This window comes from Miscanthus floridulus, chromosome 14 (assembly GCF_019320115.1).
Source record: "Miscanthus floridulus cultivar M001 chromosome 14, ASM1932011v1, whole genome shotgun sequence".
NCBI lineage: Eukaryota > Viridiplantae > Streptophyta > Magnoliopsida > Poales > Poaceae > Miscanthus > Miscanthus floridulus.
The window spans coordinates 93,432,196-93,454,248 of NC_089593.1; the positions used below are offsets into that span (position 1 = coordinate 93,432,196).

The 22,053-nt window shown below is 46.5% G+C and overlaps 3 protein-coding genes across 3 annotated transcripts; 1 reads left to right on the plus strand and 2 right to left on the minus strand.

Annotated features, from left to right (window-relative positions):
- Positions 1 to 453: 453 nt before the first annotated feature.
- LOC136504026 (EPIDERMAL PATTERNING FACTOR-like protein 2) lies at positions 454 to 1,069 on the minus strand. The gene is made up of 2 exons (XM_066498917.1): positions 956 to 1,069; positions 454 to 744 (listed from the first exon to the last, which is right to left on the minus strand). The coding sequence occupies exons 1-2, from the start codon at positions 1,067 to 1,069 to the stop codon at positions 454 to 456; spliced, it is 405 nt and encodes a 134-aa protein (XP_066355014.1).
- An 11,115-nt stretch (positions 1,070 to 12,184) lies between these two features.
- LOC136506111 (protein PRY1-like) lies at positions 12,185 to 13,232 on the minus strand. Its single transcript, XM_066501234.1, has one exon. The coding sequence runs from the start codon at positions 13,229 to 13,231 to the stop codon at positions 12,353 to 12,355; it is 879 nt and encodes a 292-aa protein (XP_066357331.1). The 5' UTR covers position 13,232; the 3' UTR covers positions 12,185 to 12,352.
- Positions 13,233 to 17,379: 4,147 nt separating this feature from the next.
- Positions 17,380 to 18,161, plus strand: LOC136504027 (transcription factor RAX2-like). The gene is made up of 2 exons (XM_066498918.1): positions 17,380 to 17,388; positions 17,488 to 18,161. The coding sequence occupies exon 2, from the start codon at positions 17,496 to 17,498 to the stop codon at positions 18,159 to 18,161; it is 666 nt and encodes a 221-aa protein (XP_066355015.1). The 5' UTR covers positions 17,380 to 17,388; positions 17,488 to 17,495.
- The last annotated feature ends 3,892 nt before the right edge of the window (positions 18,162 to 22,053 follow it).

A 22,053-nucleotide genomic window follows, 5' to 3' on the forward strand; every position in this document is an offset into this window, starting at 1 on the left:
ACTCGGTAAAAACAGACACTCGGTATTGAGGTGCCACGTCACCTAGGATAGCAACCGTGCGCCGAACGGCGTCACAGCATGACATGTTTACCGAGTGTTATGAGCGTACACTCGGCAAAAATCACGGTAACAGCTCCGCCCGTAAAGCGCCCATAGCAAATAAAAAAGACCGAAAATGTTTACCGAGTGTCACTGCACAACACTTGGTAAACACTATCTTTTACCGAGTGTATTGGCGCAACACTCGGTAAAATTCAACCAAATTTCTTGTTTTTCCCTTCATTCTTTTTCCTCTATCCACATATGATATTTAGTACTCCATTCCAAAATATGGTGTTTATTTCGATTTATTTACTATATTTCACAAAATTTTCATTCTTTATGAAAGAAGGATCATTAGAATCTGATCAACGCATGCCTGCCTGCCTGCTTCCCACATCAACCTCGTAGCCATCAGCTAGCCCCCACACACTTGCATCTCCAGGTGATCGGCTTGTAGTCGGCGTGGTCATCGTCGTCGTACGACGACGGCCGCCGATGATGCTGAGCCGCCGCCGCCGATGCTCTCGAGCCGTCGCCGCCGCCACCGCTCCCATGACGGCGGCTCTGCTTGTTGTCCTGCGGCGGCTCGATGGGGACCAGCACGGCCTCGCAGCTGCGGCCCACGCACCACCAGCCGCACATCCCCTTGCAGCTCGGCGGTTCCGACCCGATCATGCTCCCGACGACACCATCATCAGTGTCCTGTTTTTTTTGACAAAATGCATGCAAAAGACGTACGTACAGTTTTTATATATCAGTCCATGCATGTAAACCACAAAGAAATTAAACGTACGTACTACTTCAAGCACGTACAGGTGGGGTTCGTCGATCTTGAAGCCTAACCAACCATGGAGTGGGTGCATGCGAGTACGTTAGTTTAGTAGTCAGTAGTGAAGAAGGTGCATGTGCATACCTGCTGGGTCATGGCAGCGGCGGCGGCGGCTTGAGTAGCATGGCCTCCGGCGGCGTGCGTGGTGGCGACGAGGAGAAGAGCCAGCGAGACGAGGAAGACATGGCGGTGGTCCATCGGAACAAGCGATCAAGGGAAGAAGAAGAAGGGACCGAGTTCCGTGCCCCGGTGCCCGCTTGCATGCATGTGTTTATATATGCTAGTGCATGGGAATATATACCTAATATAATACTTTGACGTGACGTGCGTGTTGTTTACAAGTTGTATATACAAAGAAATATTGTTTGACCAGTTATATATGCATGGGAAGTCTAGATCCTATTTTTTACTATACAAGGAAACTATATATCTCTTTCTAAAAGTACAGTGATACTCCTTATATTCTACTATATGTGCAGCGCTCTCTTGTATATATGTAATTTCCTAATAAACGACCGATAAGAATTACATATGTTTTCATGTTTGAAGTAATTGCTCTCCGCATATATGTAATTTCCTAATAAACGACGGATAGGAATTATGTTTTCATGTTTGAGTAATTGCTCTCCGCGCGTCATTGCATGCTGATATTTATGATGTACATAATAAATAAATTAAAGATATGAAGGCACGCCGAATCGGTGGCCTCCTATAGGGTGTCCACATACGTTCTTTTTATTTGGTGCGTTAGATAGAGATTCCACGGCTCAGATGAGGCGCGTCACAACTGGCCTTCATCCGTGCATTCCGCAGTGGATAGATGAAGCAACTAGACGCATTAAATGAAGTACGGCTTCCTCTAATAGTAGGCGGCATGCAAATGGACGATGGCACGTAGCAGGGAACGGTGGATTCTCGGCATGCATGGTCGGTGCCTAACTCATGGTGGTCGGCACGCATGCGAGCCGCTGGGGCCTGGCTTTGCTTTGCAGAGCTGGGCTCCACCGTGGTCCTCTCCTTCCTCTTTCTCTCTCGTGTAATAAATGGCAGGCGGCAGCAGCTCCCCTCCTCTCTCTCTCCTCTCCGCGCTCTCGCTCTCTCCCTCGCTCCTCGTCGTGACCGCCGAGGCTCCCCGCACCCTGTGCGCGGCGCAGCGGCATCCCCCGGCACGGCGCCATGGTGCGTCGCCCAATGCCGGTGGCCGCGGCGGCGTCCGAGCCCCTGCTCTCCCCCGGCGCTGACCGTCGCCCGCCGCCTATGCAGACGCGACGAACGAGGATCACGACGCGACGGAGGATCAGGACATGGCGCAGCTCGTGCTCAACCTCTGCATCCCGGAGCTCCGGGAGAAGGCTCTCCTCTTCCTCTCCAAGGTGAATGATCCCTGGTCCTCTCACACGCCAACTCCTCCTCTCCCCCACGCGACGATGAGCCGACGTCCACCAGGTCGCGCGCGGCTAGGACAACAGCCCCACCGGCGGTGGCGGCGGCTAGGGTTAGGGTTTCGGGCAACAGTGAGCTAGCACGCGAACAGGGGCGACGGGCGCGACCGGCCGGGTGTGGCGGCGGCGGTCGCCATCCTCCTCCTCCCTCCCTCGCCTGCCTCTCACCTCCGTTTCTTCATCCCCTTCCTCTCTCTCTATCTCTGTCCCCTTCCCTCCCGATGCCACGGCTGGTGCCAGGCGACGGCGCCCCTGCGGGTGGTCCACCGGCACGGCAGGGGCTCGGCGGCCCCCTCCCTCTCCCCCATCCTCCATGCGGGCTCTCAACGTCTCCTCCCACTGGGGAGCTTGTGCTCCTTTGCTCGATGAAACCCTAGGTGCCCATGCAGCGGCGGCGACGGCGAAGCTCGGCGACTGGATTTGACAGTGACTCACCCTCTTCTCCTCCTTCGTCCCATGGCTCCTCCCCCAGATCCTCTCTCCCTCGCATTTTTTTGGGAGCGGTAGATCCTCACAATAATTTCTATGGCAGTTGAGAACTGTAGATTCTAAAGCTTTTGCTCATTTTATTCCCTTTAATATTGTATTTTCTATTGCCTGAATTAATTACAGGTACAATCTTGATATATTAGCATTGATTTCTCATCTCCTCGGAGTGGATTGTGTCCATTCATTGAAAGAGCGGCAAGGTCAGTGCCTTTTTAATGCCATTTTTTCCCTTGTGTGATTTACGAAAGTGATTGGTTAATGCATATGTCCATGTGCTCCTTCTAGGAGATTCCTCTTTAACTGAGACCAATGAGTTTCCAAAAAGAATGATGCTCTATTTTTAATGTCATGCCAGTTTTATCTCTATCTACACTGATGGACTCCATTTTTAGCGTGGGCATCGAGCGGCGACAGCTTCTGGTTGCCGTGTTGTCGGCTGGCCTAGAGCTGCTGTTGCCTGACATGTACTCAAGCGTAGAGCAATTACAGCCATGTCATGCATACACATTGCCACTCTCTTGTTTTTAAGTGCACAGATCATGTGCAGAGCTGGTAAACTTCATTGTACGGTGATGATTGATTGTTTCATTCTTCATGTTATCTACTGAGGTCTTGGGACTGTGCGGTGATGAACTTTTTTTTACTGAGACAATGGAATTGTGCAGTGATGATTAATTATTTCATCCTTCCATGATTACTGCTGCCTGCATTACTTTCGTGATGACAATATCATTATATCTTCCCAATTCTCTTTTGCATGTGTTCTTTTGTTTTCGTTAGTTCATATTACCATTGAGCATAGGTCCATTGTCAATGATGACTTTACTTCATATATACTTCCTAGATTGTTGTGTTACTGAGCACACCCCATTGCCGATGATGTATTTATTCCTATCTCTCTCTCCATTTCCTTGTTGCTTAGTATATATTATGCCTTTTCTCCTAAATTCCCTTTAATTCTGCTTAAATTTGTTCGATCCATTTTTTTTGCCTTCTGCTATCTGCTACAAATGCATAAAAAACAGTTTACTACGCTCCAGCTGAAGCGCCATGTCCTTATGGAGTTTATTGTTTTGCTTTCCCCTTCCTGCTCTCAGGTTCAGTGCAGATGGATGAACCTGATGTCTATAATGTTTGCCTTTCTGATTTTATTATTGGAACATGATCTTTCACTTGTGCTCACGCTTGTGCTATTCTAAGTTTCCCTGCTTTCCTACATACATTTTTTTGTTTTAATTTCCCTCTTTTTTTGTCACAAATTTTCTCCTCTGCATGCTACTGTGTGAGGTATGAACTTGGTAAACAGAGTGAGGTTCCTCTCTAGAGATTGGTATCCATAATCAACTCAGATGAAGGTAGTCAACTTGCTACCTACCACTCTATGTCCATATTTAAAGTGACTCCATGATTTATCTAGGTAAATGATATGTAGTTTATTTTTTGTAGAACTGCATATGGATTTTCATTGTCCTATCTATATGACACCATATCTACGGTGCAGGAGCAGGTGGTGCCTCTATTGCTTCTGCTCGTCCCCATATTTCTGCTGCTTATGCTCATCCCCACGTTTCTCCTGCTTGTGCTCTTCTTTTATGCAGGCTACAGCGACGATGACGGTCCGAGGGAGCTCTTACAAGCCTACGCCCAACGAGACAAGATGAAGGGAATTTTGCATAGGCACTGACATCGATCAATACATGTTGAGGAAACATCCCACTCGATTCATACAAGCACATCTGGGGTTGGGGTTGGGTCCATTACATGTGCAAGTAAGTTTCTTTCTTCTCTTAGTGCTTCCCAGAGTTCATGCTTTGCTCATTTTCAATAGAGCTTGATACCGTTTATGATACTGTGCCCCGAACCATAATTATGTATAGAAACTGGTTCCTCGGAGTAACCAAAATTGAACTTCTGCCCAATTCTCTCCCCTCATTAAAAATTCCATGGAGTATGAATGTTGATGCACTGTGACATCATTTTTTTGGTGGGGTGTTGTAACGAGGATATCTGCTTGTAGATGTAGTTTGTTGTTAAGCATGAACTAACAGGAGGAGGTGGAGATTAGCAATTTGCCAATTTGATGCATCCAAGATGTCAATGAATTGACTAAAATGCTTATACTGAATGTGGACTCTACGTTTCTGCTTCCAATGTTGGATAAATCAGCAATATAGATCTTTAGAATTGGTATTTGTATGAAATGACACTTTACATATTGCGATGTCAAAACCACACAGTTTATCCATAATACTCTAATGAACCTCAACAGTATCTTTTTCTTTTTGAAGCTAGCAATCTATCCATGATACTGACTCCAATTCTTCTCTATAGTATAAATGAAGTTTTTGTTTTGTTTTGTTTTCTATGTTTTTCCCGCTGTGTCCTTCAGAATATACACATATACATATATGTACAGAACCTATTAACTTTACTGACTTTGCGGATATTATCAGCTACATCACAAAGTACACATCTGTATCTTCTATAGTTCCAAAGAGCAAAGAAAGAGCAAGCATCCTAAGAGAGGTCTTCATCAGGGATATCAGGTGTATGTACATGATTGCAAATCCATCTTTATGTTTGGCCGTTATAGCTGCGCATTTTTCCTTATATTATTTTGCAATACCCTCGGTACTTTAAATAGATCACCATAGTCTTCGCATTTTTCCTTATATTATTCTATATATACATAAGCTCACCTTGTTATCCAACACCCCTCTAATATGTCGCCGCTGGGTAAGTGACAATACCATGTCACAAATAATCGATCAAGCATAGCAGCATTACTATTTCAAAATTATTTGTTTCCAAATTTCATGTTTGTCCAATCTGAGCCAGATCATCAGCAGCAACAGCTATTGTTCAGACACCTGCTCCACGAGTTGATCCTGATGAAACATCCCTAAAAGATCTCACCATTGGGTAAGCAACACTGCCATGTCATAATTAGTCAACCAAGTATGCCAACTTTATTATTTCAAAAAACTATTTGTCTACGTATTTAATATTAGTTTACCTTATTCCAGACCATCACCAACATCGCTGCACGCACACTCTCGGGCAACTGTTGACTGACAGCGCTGATGCTTCCAAGGTGACTTCAGACACTTCTCCACGATTGTGATTCCTAGGAGTACGCCTGATAGCTTGTCGGCTTAGCATTGACATGTTCTTCTGCATCTTTCAGTCTGCTGAATTGCTTTGCATCCATTTGGCAGCGACCGGTCGAGAACGACAATTTGGCGCATACCACCACTATGCAGTCTCTCGAAGACATTTTACCTGCATCGTCGCTGGGGCATAAAGCCAAGAGGTTGAATTGCCGACCTAACCATGCCTCATTCTTTATGCACACACCCACGGTTTATAACAATCATCTGTATGCAAATTACAGGGGGTAAATCTACCACTTCGAAGCATCAGCTGAAGGATACTACTCACAGGGCTTCTTCACCTGCGAGCCCAAAATAGGTAAATATGACACAACTAATCGGCGATCAACTTAGTCTTATCATCAATCATTAATCTACATGCTTTGTATAAGTACTTTAGTTAATATTCTGGAATCTATATCATCCCGCTTGCATTTGGTCTTGTCGTTTCCTCCATACCTATAAAACCCGATATGTTAAATAACCTTTCACTTAGATTTACACCGTTGATAAAACAACTAACATTACCAGTATTCATTGGCTACAAAATTGAACTTTCTTTTATTTCCATACAATTGATCTAAACACAGAAAATCTCTAATTGATTCAACATTTGCTTTGTCACAATAGGCCAGCACGATCAAGGAGGCCATCCCACCACCATTTTGAGACGTGCACAAACATATTCTGCTGTTGTGGCATGAATTCTATTTCCTGGCCATGTCGAACCTTTTTAACCCTTTAATATGGCACATGGCGTTCCCAACAAGGTCATTCTGTACAAAGATGCAGTAGACGTATCCCCTAGCCTGTTGATTGAGTAGTTGCCAGGCCACTTTACATAGAAGTACTAGTCACTGCTGCCCGCGTTTCGCTGCGGGTGATGTGCTTGGTATAGGAAAAAATTTGAGAAATATGGCTCATATGTCTAATATGTTTTGTCATCGTGTTGGTACGGGAGGTTGGTCTCAATATTGTAAATGAACATAGAGTTTGGTTGTCATTACATGGTGCCTATTCTAGGCCAGCAAATCAATGACATGTTAGTGGAAAAAAGTATTTGATGGAGTTGGGCTCAAGCAACTAACACATTGATATGTTTACTGTCACCGCGTTCAGATCACCTTGTACCCACCTTGTAATTGCGTTTACAATACAAAATAATTATTTTACTTGTAGAAAACGAAGAGAGAACATCCAACCGTGCAATCCAAATGTTAAATGACTACTAGAATTGCTCAAAAAGAGTTGACCACTGCTCCCTCCAATCCAAATTATAGTTTATTTTGCTTTTTTCTAAGTCAAACTTCTCTACCGTGAACAAATTTATTTTGCTTTTTTTCTAAGTCAAACTTCTCTACCGCTACAAATAGTTATGCATGCATAGGTTCATGCAGCGGGCGAGGTGATTGATGGCAGCGGGTGACCCTGGTCTGGTCTACCACACCACAGCACGCCATGCATGCACCTGCAACTGGTCGGTGCAGAGGCGGACCAGACCATGCACCTCGAGGCGACGCGCGTGGGACTCCGGAGCACGCGTCGTGCACAGGCACGGGCGGCTATCCGTGCTGGATCGGTTCTGGATCGTACCCGTAGAAAATCGAGTGCTCACCGCTCGATAAACACTCGAGTACGGTATAGTTTTACCAGGAAAAAGGTAAAAAAGATGTGGGTATCATGGTGTGGTATAGATAGACAACAGAGCAAAGCAATGGGAGCCATGCCTGAACAGAGGTCACTGGCATCCTCATGGTTCAGATAATTCTGAAAAGATGTTGCGATCTCACTTCATACAAAGGTTGGCGCATATTGTGGACAAGGAAAGGAAGGAAAGAAGAACACCTAGAAAAAGTTAGCCTTGGGTAGTAGGGAGTGCTTAGAAAAGCCTGAGTGGATGTCAAGTCCCAAGCACTGTGCCCAGCTCGACCACACTACGCACGTCGGGTCACTATCACCGCGTGCCCCGCGGACGCCGTCGGTGTCGGGCCCGTTAGCACCTTCTCCTCGCATGGCCACGACATCATGACGCACTCGCCGTCCTTGTGCGCTGTGCGCCTCTACTTTTCCCATCCTTCGGTCTGCTTTTGCTACTCTCCCTCGTCCCCATACTGGACTCCCCTCCCTTCTTTCTTCTTTTGGGGACAAGGCCGCCCGCATGTCTCCCTCATCGAGCAAACCCTCGCTCCTCTCCTTTATCCCCCCCTCCGCTCGCTTGCACAGGAAGCACACCTTGGTCGGCTATATCCCCACAGCGTGAACCAGCAGTGTATCTCATCCATGCCATCTTCACATTCGGTGCGTTGTGCCCTATCTACGTTCGCCACTATAAGATGCCCTTGGTCCTTCCTCTTCTCCTTCATCCTCATCCCTATCATATCCGAAGCAGAGCTAAGAGATCCAGTCGTCATTGTGGAACTAGGTTCGTCTAACAGAGATGATGGTGTAATCTAAGAAGAAAGGATCTGGTTTTCAAAGAAGTTCAAGTCTACCGTTGGTTAGTTTGGTCTTAGGGTTAATGATGTTTTACTTCTCAGTCTCCTGTTTTTGGATTTGTTGGTCATACGCCATGTTTTGGATAATCATTATCTTGTTGTTTCTCCATTGCCCTCGTCTATCACGACTTCTAGACTAAGCCTTGGTTGTACTAGGTTGCTCTTAACCATGTCACTTTAAATCCCGGTGTAATTTAGTGTTCGACGCCGTGTAGTCTTTCGTGTGATTCCAGATTTACAAAATGTGTTGTAGTTTCGCCTGAGAAGAGTGGATCCTAATTCACTCTTTTGTAAACCCTCACGTTAAGAGACATACTTTTGTTGTAGTTTTTGCTCTTTCCAACAATAATGCAATCCTAGACAATGTTGTGCTTTGAATCTAAGTGTCTTAGTTGCTTGAGCCCAACTCCATCAAATACTTATTTCCACTAACATGTCATTAATTTGCTGGCCTACAATAGGCACCATGTAATGACAACCAACCTCTATGTTCGTTTACAACATTGTAATAAAAAAAAAGCTATGTTACATTTCCTTCCCATATTTACCTATTTAATGTACCAAATAGACCAACCTTTCGTACCAACGCGATGAGGAACATATTAAACATATGAGCCACCTATACCAAGCACATCACCCGTAGCGAAGCGCGGGCAGCAATGGCTAGTATATATAATTGATGGATTGAATGGATCCTCTCCACCTCATGAAACGAAACCGACAACAAGCTGCCGGAAGTGTGGGGTTCGGTACTTCAGTGGTTGCCCATCTTTTTTTACCCTGCATGCACGCCTACGTACTGTACAACGCCACATTTTGTCTGTGGGGCCAGGTGGCTTACCGTTTACCTAGATTGTTCAAATATATATATATATATATATATATATATATATATATATATATATATATATATATATATATATATATATATACCCGGTACAAGGGAAAGCAATTAAACAAAACCATTGCATGGCACTTTGTTTAATTCTTTAATTTCCTTTAGCTTATTATTAGTACTACGCACCTCTATATTTCAAAACATTTTTGTTGGGAAAGTGGTTCCAAACAGGTGTAGGAGAGGAGAGTGGAAGGGAGCGGCTAGGGTCTGTCAACAAGAGTCGAAAGGGAGAGCCCCCCTTGCCCTCATCCTCTTGGCTTTATATATGGACAACAGCAATTTACAAGCGACCCCCCAGTGGGGTGAAATTGACAAGTCACTACACTAGTCCCTATTGGGCCTCTTCTAGGGGGAGTTGGCCCATATGAATATGGGCTCCCCCAACAGTAGTCCCTCAGCTACTAGGTTATGGCTGGTACTACATGACCTAGGAGCTGCTCTCGTACAAAAAGAGGCACAATACAACTCAAAATCTGGTTGCGAGGATTGCCCCTTGCAACCTACACATGCGCGCCTCACTAAAAACTCCATCCCAAAAACCCCGTGGGAGAAAAGGACATGGAGAAAAGAGCACGCGCACGACTCTAGCATGCACATGTTCTAATCCCCGAGGCTTCAAGCTCCAAGTGCCTTCATCTTTCGGATGTCTTCATCTTTGGGCTTCGGCTCCTTCTGCTCGACGCACAGGTCTTCATCTCTAGGGCCTTCTCGATGCATGGCTCTTCATCTACATCTTCTCAAGGTGCAAGTCTTTGTCTCCTAGGCCTTCACGACACGTAGGCCTTTGTCTCTAAGGTCTTCTTGATGTGTAAGCCTTCATTTTTTGTATCTTCTCAACACTCATGTCTGCGTCTCCAGGACCTTCACACCAGGAGCTTCACTTGATGATGTGTCTTCTTTTCAGAAATGGATGTAGCTATCATGGTTGGAGTAGTCGATGTAGTTGAAGTAGTCGTGGTCAAAGGTTGTGAGGCCTCCAATCTTCACTCAAGAGCGTTGGGCAAAAAAGACTTCACGCCTCGGAGTGGCTGGTCCTTCTGGTGTGATCCCCTAGCCCCTCTTGGTCGATGCTCATGACTAAATCCTTCGCTGCTCTTGGTGTGGTCGACATAGTCGTACTAGTCGAAGTAGATGTTCAGACCCAAGTTGCCGATGTAGATGCCGATGAAGGCGTTGTAGATCATGGTGTCGAAGGAGTTGATGTGGCCCTTCGAACTTGGCGACGTAGGCAAGTCGTTGTAGTGTTGATGTCAAAGGTGTCGACGGAGGCTCTCGAGCTATTGTAGTTGGTGAAGATGGTGGCAAAGCCCCTCTTACCGAAGAGGTTGGTGGAGGCATGTTTGGCGAAGGTGTGTCGTGGAAGTTCGTTGAAGATGTTGGCGAAGCCCCACCCGCTGAAGAGGTTGGTGGAGGCATGTTGTTGTGGTTCGTCGAAGATGTTTGGAAAGGCCCTCCTGTAAAAGGTGTTGACGGAGGCAATGCTGGTGTAGAGAGCGAAGGTGTCGGCAAAGCCCCCTCGTGCTGACATGTTGGCGGAGGCGAGTCATCATGGTTTTGTCGAAGGCCCTCCTGCAAAGCTGTTTGGCGAAAGCCCTCATGAAAAAAGTTGTTTTGGCGGAGGCGATGCTGGTGTAGACAGCGAAGGTGTCGGCGAAGCCCCTCAGGCGAAGGTCTTGGAGAAGGCAATGCCGATGTAGATGCCGATGCCGTGTGCCGAAGGCTAGAGAAGTCACGTGAAAATGCACCTGAGTTGATCTCCTACATTTTTTAGGAACTTAAGTTGGGCATTATAGCTTCATCGAATATCGACTTGCTTGCAAGTCTTTCGACACTGGCTTTCTACTCGCTGCAAAAGATGATTAGTCATTTATATGATACATAAGGGTGGCACGAAAGCCTTAGCTTTGTGACCGGGTGCCCGTGTAGGTTCAAGACTTCTTCCAGGATTTTGATGCATAGAGTCCTGGTGCCCGTGTATTTTCGAGACTTCTTCCAGGTGGCCCGGGCCATGCGATGCAATGTATTTATGTATGTATGTGATGATGAGACTGAATGCATTTGCGTGAAAACGTTAGAAGGGGTAAACATATTATGTGTCCCGCAAAAAAGATGGTTGAGCTTGAGCAAAAGTTATGCTCTGTGCACGAAGAATGATGCCCTCGAATGAGGGACAGTTTCGGATGGCTAGCGAAGGCTGCCATTTAAGAACCTACACAGGTATAGATCAATATAACTAGTAGTTTGAATGTAAAAAGTATTAGTTCCCTGCGAAGGTTAGATCAAGTAATATTGATGCATATTATAAAAAATTAAACAGGAAGATTGAACGACATGATCCGCAAAAAAGAGAAAAAATGTTAGCGTTAGAGGGTTTAAAAGTTTAGTCGCTGCCGAAGGTCTATTGTTGATGGAGGCCGCTGACTGATGAGGGCTGCTGATTGACGAAAGTAAATGACTGACTAAGGCTGCTGACTGACAAAGGTCGCTGACTGACGAAGGCCAATGACTGATGAAAACCAATCATAGTTGAAGTCCTCTGACTGATGAAGACCATGACTGACGAAAGCCAATAACCGACAAAGGCTGCCGACTGATGATAGCCAATTATTGATAAAGTCCACTGACCGATGAAGATCACTAACTGTTGAAGGTCAATAACTGACTAAGGCTACCGACTAATGAAAGCCAATGCCATCCTTGGTGTGCCGGAAGATGGTGGCGAGTACAGAGTGGTAAGATGGTGGTGATGCCACAGACTGACAGACACCTCATTTTCAGGTTGAACTCAGGTAAATCATAGCAAACAAGAAACTTTAGAAATGAATGAGCAATTGTACTATAGAAAAAAAATACTATAGGCAGATGAGGCGCAAGTGAGACGAGAGAGACCAATATATTTATGGGAGCTTGGTGAAAATTATTAGTCAAAACAAAAGCAGATTAATGCTGCATGCATGCATGGAGAATGGATATGTGTGCAGCTAGTAATGGAGTACTAGAATAGATTAGTATGGCTTGACGCCGTCGTAGTTCCCCGGCGGCCAGTAGCTGCACATGATGATGGTGTCGCCGCTGTTGCACTTGATGCGCCCGCAGCCGACGCTGGTGGTGGTCTTCCAGACGACGGCCTTGTAGTGCCCGCACATCTTCCCCGGGTCGCAGGCGTCGTTGTCGTAGTGGTAGTTCTTCTTTTCTTCGCTCCAGCCGTCGACGGTGATCTTCCAGGTGAGCCCCGGGGTGCCCTCCATGAGGTTCTCCCCGTACGGCGACGACGAGTGGATCTGCTGGCAGTTGCCCTTGAGCGTCTCCGCATACTGCTGCGAGAACTTGGCCAGCGTCGCGTTCCACACCAGCGGCGGCAAACCTGCGTTCTCCTTGGCGCGGAACAAGTTGTGCTCGTCCACGATCTCGTTGATCGCCTTCTCGTTCAGCCCCACCTCCGGGTCGCCGTCGGGGTCCAGCCCGCCGCCAGCCTTGCCGGCGGGTGCACCGTAACCACCCCCGCCGCCCGACGAAGCCGCCGGGGTCGTCTCCTCAGCGGCAGGCGTGGATGGCGCCGCCTCGCTCGGGGTGGAGTAGCCGCCTCCACCCGCGGATGCTTCGCCGCCTGACGAATCCGCCGCCGGAGTCGTCGTCGTATCCTCAGCGGCAGGCGTGGATGGCGTCGCCTCGCTCGGGGTGGAGTAGCCACCGGCGCCTCCACCCACCTCCGGCTGCGGCGTGGCCGTGGCCTCCGCCTGCGGCTGCTGGCCACCACCGGCCTCCAACCCGCCGTAACCTCCACCGCCGCCTCCGCCAAAGGACTTCTCCGACGCGGCGAGGCGGCCGGAGAAGAGGAGCAGGCAGAGCACGGCGGCTATCATCGTCGTGGCGTGGCGTCGCATCTTGCCGGCCGATATGCATTCGCCTCTGCTCCAGATGCTCTTTGTAGCAGGGCATCGCTGCTATTCTTGGCATGCATGGCAGGGACAGCCGGACAGGTGGTGCGCGCGGAGGTGACCGACGAGTGCTGCTTTTCTTCGACGGCCACGCGACCCATGCCGTCAACCGCGCGCCGGAACAGACACGGTAAGGTGGGTGTCCTTTGCTCGGCTGGGCCCAAACGTCTTCTCGGCCTCGATGCTGCCTTGGATTATTGGGCCTCAAATGTAGCAGCATATCAAAATGGCCCATGTTAATTTCCAGCATCCTGAAAAGTGAAAATAAATAAACTACTTCCCCTAAAAAAATGAAAATAAATAAACTACTGCATTAACCAGGTACGACAACATCTGGTTTCTCTGTCATCAGTATTCAGTAGTCCTACCTCCGTCAAAAAAAAAAAAAAAAACTTCCTCCGTTCCTTAATATAAGCCATATAGATTTCTAAAGAAAATTCTAAAATATAGGTACGTATCAGCTCCCACGCCGATTAGTTTGGAAACATTTCCACCGTACATAGCACATGTTCCAACCAATCTCTTAGATTTAGAAAGCAATCTGATTGGGATAGAGAAGATGGCCTGATTTCCCTTTTTTTTCTCGGTCTCACATCCTTCTCCAAGCCGTGCGTTAATATTTGTGCTAAAAACTATATGGCTTATATTAAGAAATGGAGGGAGTACAATTCTAGCACAGTATCATGTTTTAGTACCTTAAGTTTTACGAATTATAGATAAAAAAAAGTATCCATGTTTATGATACTAAATAAATACTATTAGATTAATTACGAAATATATTTTTATAATAAATTAATTTAAAGATATAACTGTGAATATTATTCACTAAAAACTTGGTCAAATATGAACTATTTTTCGTGGCACGTATCTCATAGTTACATTCTTTTCGGGACGGAGGCAGTATTTCATAACTTCATAGATACAGAGTACCAAACTTGTTTAGCTCAGGAAGCTGCTGCCTGCTTCAGATCAGGCTTGCCGTATAGTATAGGGAGCCTAACAATTCTCTTCCTGTTCAATCGGTCCAAGACACAGGCGGCGGCAACTGTGCTTGCGTAAGTGAACTTTCAACTTGATGAATAGTTAAGCTTGTTTTCAACACATTAGCTAGGGTCTATCGTCATGCAGCGTTGCATATATAATATGGTTTTTGTAGGTCATGCCAATGCTTCGTTCAATCCAAGAAAAAACTCATACAACAAATCAGAGGCCATTCATAATTAAGATTAGTCCAGTAAAAAAGCTACTGCCACAACACGTAGGTTGGGCCTAAAGATGGCAACGGGGACCCGATACCCGATATCCGACGGGTATTTGATCCATTAGGGGATGGGGATGGGATCATATCTTTACCCGTGGGCATCTAAATGGGCAAGAATCCATACCCGACGGGTATAGCGGGTACGGGAACGTTCCCTGTTTACCCGTCCCCGTTATCCATTGGGGAACCCGACTATTTGAGCTGCCATGCGAGTATTAGGCCCAAAGAAGCTCAACATAGATATTTTGGTCCAAATCTGAACAGTCATATATAGTTTGTGTGTTCTAGGAACCCTCGTTCAATTTTTCCTCACCATCTCCGCCAGCAGCACAAGCATGCCTGTCTCACGAGCGCTCGTGCCCCTCGCTTCCTCAGTTCGGTCTCTCTGTCACCTTTGCTCGTCCTCCTCGCAACCTCGCTCCTTCTCCTTGGCATCTCCGAGACTCTGACACTTATACCCGAGTGAAGAAGAAACGTCTCCGATTGCAAAGCTGCGACCCCAAGTGTCCTTGTTTATCGGGTATGCAGTACCCGTCGGGTATCTGTTACCCGACCGATACCCGACGGGTACGGGGATGGGCAAGAATCTATACCCGAGACAGTTAATGGGGATGGGGACGGGATGAATTCTCCGTAGCGGGGAAGAGAACGTTCCGGCGATACCCGACGGGTATATACCCGTTGCCATCCTTAGTTGGGCCCTGTTTAGTTCGTAACCATAATTTAGCACGCCATGGATTAGTCATGTCACAGTTTTTCCTGCAACTGATTGATTCACTGCCACAGCTATGATGCGCCAACTTTCTTATTAGCACCCGTCCTACATTCTATAGACTCATTTTTTTACAAACTTTGCCACAATTGTGGCTTCCACAACCAAAATCTGCAACTTCTAGCGAGGTGGGATTATCTTAGCGCTTAATAATCATGCGGCTTTAAGCATTTAAGAAGAGCACTTCTCGACCAATTGCCTCACCATTTCCATGTGCCTTGCACAGTTGGTACGCCGATCTTTACTGCACTAGGAGATCGAAGCGCACCAACCTGGTAGTGTTTGATTTTGCTCGCCACACTTTATGTGCCAGCCACGGTTTCCCAAAGGTTAATTAAGTGTGACAGACTACGATACCAACCAAACAGGCATTCATGTTGGCACAGGTGTGTGCTCATATGGATTCAATAATTGAGGATTCTTCCATGCGTTGCTACGGATTCAATGGTGCTCAATGATGAGCTCTGCAATGACGGCTTTTTGCGATGCCGCGGAGATGTGAACACATACCATAGACTACAATTACCTAGTTACTTTTTATTTGAAAACGAAAAAACATAGGTATTGGTTCCACGTCTTTTGGACTGTTCTACCTATCATATCTTCTAACATTTTCCTGTTAGTACCTTCTATTTTTTCACCATTTGATCTCTCTTGATGGAGGCAATTGGGGAAACATGCATGACCATGTGGAAACAGAATCCCTTGGAACAGGCCAACAGCCAACAGGGGTGTCTTCTTGTGCATTAGCATTGGATATGCTGGCGAGTCTAATGCCGGCGGCGAAGTGATGTGGTCTGAAGTAGTATGATGATGACAAGTCTCTTTCAATCCAAAATAACAAGCTGTTATCTATAAAGAGACTGGTCTAAGCTAAACACTTGGTCAGTTCCTTCCAATTACAAGTTTGTGACTTATAGTGTCCGTAGAAATTTGTACGGCTTATTATACGACGATTGACCATATATGTACCTACCTAGCTACACTTAGCTACTCTCTCTATATATTATATATATATATATGCACAAGTCAGTTGTTGGTTGATTATTCTTCTTCAAGCAAATATACAGATGACTGTTCTATAAAGTCTTCGACACCACAGAATGGTAGGTGGGTTCAACTCAAGTTGCATATATCTGTAATATTTGGCCTAAAAATGGGTGGAAAAATAATATACCCTCAAGTCGCCGTGAAATGATGCATCAGAGCTTGATTATTGGTCCAAATCTGAAAGGCATAAATATGATCAGTCCTTTTTTCTTTTGTTCGAGTCATGAACAGTAGAATGCCACACTGTGTGTTGACCAAACAAGACAAGACAAGAGACAAGATCCTTCCGTCCACGACCACAAGGAACAATGACCGCACTCATCCGTGTGCAATGGCGTACTGCCTTCTGGTCCCTGAAAGTATATATATACAAAACCCTTCAAGGCAATTGCAGTATATTCTAGAAAAACAAGAACGTCTTATAATTTGAAACGAATGGAATATTATTTAACTTTACTTGTGCTTTAACTTACTTTCTTGTGTGATTGCTTCGTTGTAATTTGTGGTTGCCGCTTCTACCATAACATTTTCATCCTTATGCTATCTTATATTATGCAACATCTCTCTCACCAGCAGTCTAAAAGGCAATTCTTTCATCATAACATAATCAGGCAAATCTCGTTCATAACATAATACTGCGATTATATATGGTAATTGTAGTTGTCCAGTTAGATCCAATTAGACGTTTAGAGATTCATTTTTCCTATCCATCAGTTGCCTGAAATTTGTTCTTTGTTCAAGCGATGTTGTTCATCCACATCGCTTCAAGATTTGTGCATCTTCAAAGGTGTGTCTGCTCATTTGATGGCTGATATTTCAGGCACCTGAAATATAGCAGGACCTCAAGACAACAATGTTGTATTGGTGTATCGAGTATGGTACCGGCCGTGATAAGCTCGCACACAATGTTTTTTGCATTTCCACACGTTGCATGATGGCGATATTAGTTCACAAATGAAGGCCGAAGTAGTAGGCATACACACACACGAAAGCGATGGTTCAGTCCAACTCCATCCGCAGGTATTCCCTGATGAACATCACTTATAGTGGTTTTTATATATATACATCCCCACCCTTGCAAGTCCCATTCAGTTCTGTACTGACTAACTGCAGGTGCAGGAACAAAAATGGGGCGATCGCCGTGCTGCGACAAGGCGGCGGTGAAGCGCGGGCCGTGGACGGAGGAGGAGGACGTGCGGCTGCGGTCCTACATCGAGCGGCACGGCGGCAGCACCGCCGGGGGGTGGATGGCGCTGCCGCGGAAGGCCGGGCTGCGCCGGTGCGGCAAGAGCTGCCGCCTGCGGTGGCTCAACTACCTCCGCCCGGGCGTCCGGCACGGCGGCTTCTCGCCCGAGGAGGACCGCGTCATCTGCGCGCTCTACGCCGCCGTTGGCAGCAGGTGGTCCCTCATCGCCGCGCACCTCCCCGGGAGGACCGACAACGGCGTCAAGAACTACTGGAACACGCGCCTCAAGAAGCGCTTCCAACTCCTCTTCGCCGGCATGCCGCCACGGCGACTGCGCGACGCCGACGTTAGCGCGGTACCAGTGCCGCCGCCTTGGACCACCGGACTGCTGCGATGCGGTACTGGCGGCGGCGTTGATGACACGCGCATTATTGGTGCCGGCGGAGGCGGCAGCGGCTCGGACGACGGCATGGTCACCGGACGCACGAACGACGTCGTCGTGAGCCAGCAGCCTGCAGAAACCAGCAGCGGCTCGTGTGGACCTGCGGCGACGACAGAGCTCGACGAGATGTTCCGGTCGTCCATGGGCCTAATTAATGAAGAATGAAGAATCTAATGAAGAATGAAGAATCTAATGATACTTAGTTGATATCATAAATGCTATTATTTTCTTATATAAATTGGTCAAACTTGAGGAGCTTTGGCTCTCCAAGAAAGTTAGATTGACTTATAATTTAGGACGAAGAGAGTAGCAAACATGCTCGTACGTTGCAATGAGATGCATAATTAGTTTTAGCGTTGTTCATGCCAATAATAATGAGTTAGTTATTTTTTTATTTAATTGGGCTTGACCCAACCATAAACTAAATACATTTCAATACTTGTAATAAATGCTAGTGCAATAAAAGAATAATCTCGTATGGAAAATTGATAGGAGATTGACTCAAATAGATGGCTAATGTGTGACCTATTCTGAGTTTGAAAAGGTGGAAGACAAGCTTCTGCATATGCCTCATGACACTAACAGACTTGAGCAACTAGACCATAACATGAGTGTGGTGTGGTGCCGAGCTGCCGATGAAGGATTTGCAGCTCTAAACTAAAAGCGAGAAGGGTGAAAGAGCAATGATGGATCAATGGACGGAAAGCGGAAGGAGTGAGACAAGCGGTTGACAGACCAATAAACGGAAGACAGAAGAGTGAGAGACGGACGAGTAAGAGAGTAAAAGATGAAAGAAAAGAATTTTCACTATTTAAGTTAGTTACAGATATAGATACATATTGTCAAATAAACATGATACTCCGCTGGCAGTGATAGGGTAGCCATTCTCAAACCCAGCTATGAAGTAGCAAATTGAGGGCATGTTTGGATGCCCATGTATTGACCTCAACTCATATGTGTTGAAGTGGTTGTTGTGAAATTTAAGCTAAATTCCACATCAAACTACTCCAACACACATGGATTGAGGTGAATACATGCGTATTCAAACAAGGCCTGAGCGGTCTTGTTTTTAACAATGGAGAGTTAAAACTCCCAACACGTACACGTCGTACCACTGGGCTATCCACACGTTCTCAATTTACACAGCTTGTGGGTATACTACTCGGCCTTCGTTGACACATTGTTTCCCAAACTTTATTTGCCTAACTAATACGAGTATGTGGCTAATGCGTCTATGACAGTAGAGCATAGAGGTAAAGAAACATCATGCTAAACCACAATTATCGTAGAGAACCACAAATACTCAGGTCTCTGCTAGTACATATCACACGTGAAAGAAAAAAACTTCAACGCACCCCCCTCCCCCGCGTCGTCTCCCCGAGGCGACTCGGGGGGCGACACCCAGTGCCGCCGCATGCCCCCCCCCCCCCCCCCCCCAGCCAGCTCCCTCGGCCGCCGGTGCTGCTCGCCGACGAGCGGCGGCGGCCTGCGGTGCCGCTCAACAAGGCAACCTCCGCACCTCCTCCCTTCCCCCACCCTCTCCCATCTTTCTGATGCCAAGCTTTTCTCTACTTCCATGGCAGCCGAAGATGACTGGCGACGAGGCGGCAACTATTCATACTCCTATTGTGACCTTGAGCGAACCACAAGGGTTCAGGCTGTAGGTGTGTGGCAGATGTTGTCATGCCGGTGGTTCGCTTGTGTTGTGGGTGTAGTGCATGCAGGTCTTTGTGGATTCTAGGTGAAATCCTTGCCCAGCATGTTGCTGGTGCCGGTGATGATGGCGCCCTCGGGCGTCATGTTCCTCGTTGAAGGCATCGTCAAAGATCCAACTGGTGCCTTTAGGTGTGTGGTCTCTGGGTGAAAACCCAAATCCAGTGTGCCTGGACAAAGCAATGGTGGCATCTTTAGATGTCATTCCCTTCCTGGAGGTATTGATTTGGAGACCACCTACAACCAGGTCATTCAGTCATCTCTTCGCCCAATTCATGCCCACCCCCCTATATGCTTGCACAAGTTCTAGCCGGCAAGTTGTCGTTGCCAGTGCCTTGCTCTGCCATTCTTCATATGTTCCTTCATTGCATTGCCTCACCAAATGCCGGGGTGGCGAGACCATGATCCCCTCTCTCTTGGATCTCCTCGTTCTCCTTTTGCCGGCCCTCCCTCCTTTGAGGTTTCCTCCCCTGAATAGGTGTTGGCGGGCATCGATTGGGCCCCGAATGTGCTTCAAAGACAATGTATTCACGACTGTCGTCTGTCAGACTCGACTCGAAGCTTAACAGTCGCTTTTGGAATGGAGGTTGCCGGAGTACAGTCACCTGGTGGTGGTGTTTTGTTGTTGAACAACTTAGTGTTAGTGTTTGTTTCGTTTGTGTTGTGTACTTTTCTAGCCTTCTTTGTATATCTGGGTTCATGACCCAACCATGTAACTGGCGCCTGGCGCCCTCCATTCCCAGATTCGCCGACATCAGTGGAAAATATTCAGGTGGGGACTATTGTCCCTCCCGGTGACTTCTCAAGAAAACCCACAATTACTCACCTAGAACACTAAAAAAAATATGTGCTCAACTAAGAGCAAATATAATAAAGGACTATAAATGAATTTTATGTTGGGGTGAAGAGAGAACGAAGCGAAACGTGGACTTATAGCTATTAATGCATGATCTAAGAAACTTTGTAAGAGAAGAAAATAGACCATATATTAATGATGAAGTATGCTATACGTTGTAATAGTTGACTTTATATGGGTGGGCTAAGAGATGGCCTATGACCCTGCAAGCTAAGGCACAAGTTTAGGCTGTCGCACAGAAAATCACAAGAAAGATGAGCTACATTCATACATCATGTATACGTGCGTCAGCCGCGAGTAAACTGTTAGTCGCCCTCGTCAGGTTCTAAACAACAAGAGTATCTCCTCCCGACCTGCCGACCAGCTAGCTGCTCGATCACTGGCTCTAACCATTGAGCCACATGCCTGAACTTGCAACATCACCAAGGGTCGCCATCGATGACCTGGTACGCGCCGTACCTTTGAAACTTGAGCTAGTGGTGACGTACCTCTGAAGACTCGGGCAGGAAACTTCAAAAAATATACATATATGAAGTGCACAACTCATCACTGACTTCAGCAACTGCTTCTCCACTCTTGGTCAAGCTTGGAATCGGATGAGCTCGTGTAGAATTTCATGGTCACAACTCACAACTCAACAGCACGTCTCTTCAATCTTTTATATATGGAGATGCACTTTAGTCAAATTCAAATGAACACACACAGCACGCAGTCAGGTACTTCGTTCGATACAGCGGGCAAGCGGCACTGCTGCCGAACCAAGCTAGGTCCAGCATAGCCTTTTAGCCTGTGGAAGAGAAGGCAATATGTACAAGACAAATACCATGCAACAATTGACTTACAAATTGGGTGCAAAAAGAAATAAAAACACCACCAACACTCAGCAAACATGTAAATAGGTGGTCAGTCAGATATTGTGCAGCAGATAACTCTCTCAAATCAAAGCCACGATCGATCTGAGGGAGGAAAAAAAAAAAACTGCTGGTAAGTTCCCCAGAATGTCAGACCCTTGTCAATGCACCGGCAGCAGCAAGAAGCTTATTTCCATTCAAGGAAGGAACAGTGAAAAAGATTGCAATATACTATAAATAAAGAGGGCAGGATACCAACAGAGACGAAGCAAATATTCACTGCAATCTGTGTGAAGAACAATACAAAAGATGACCCCCTTGAGAGATCTTGATGACTAGGCCGATGCTGACTGTGAAGTTTGGTACAGGAATATGATTCCCAACAGCTGCAGATATGCAGATACCAGCTCAATGCTGTGCTAAGAACCTCCACTAAGTACAAGATGATGGCACATGCTCCTTGACAACATGGATTCGACTACAGTCCCAATCTAACATGCTTACAGGCAGTCAGGGTACCGACAGCTCTAAAGACCAATTAGTATAATCCTCAATACCTCAATATGATTGGTGCATGAAGGCTAACAGACCTGCTAAAGTTGCCAGGCTCAATCACACAGACCAATGGAGAGGAGGA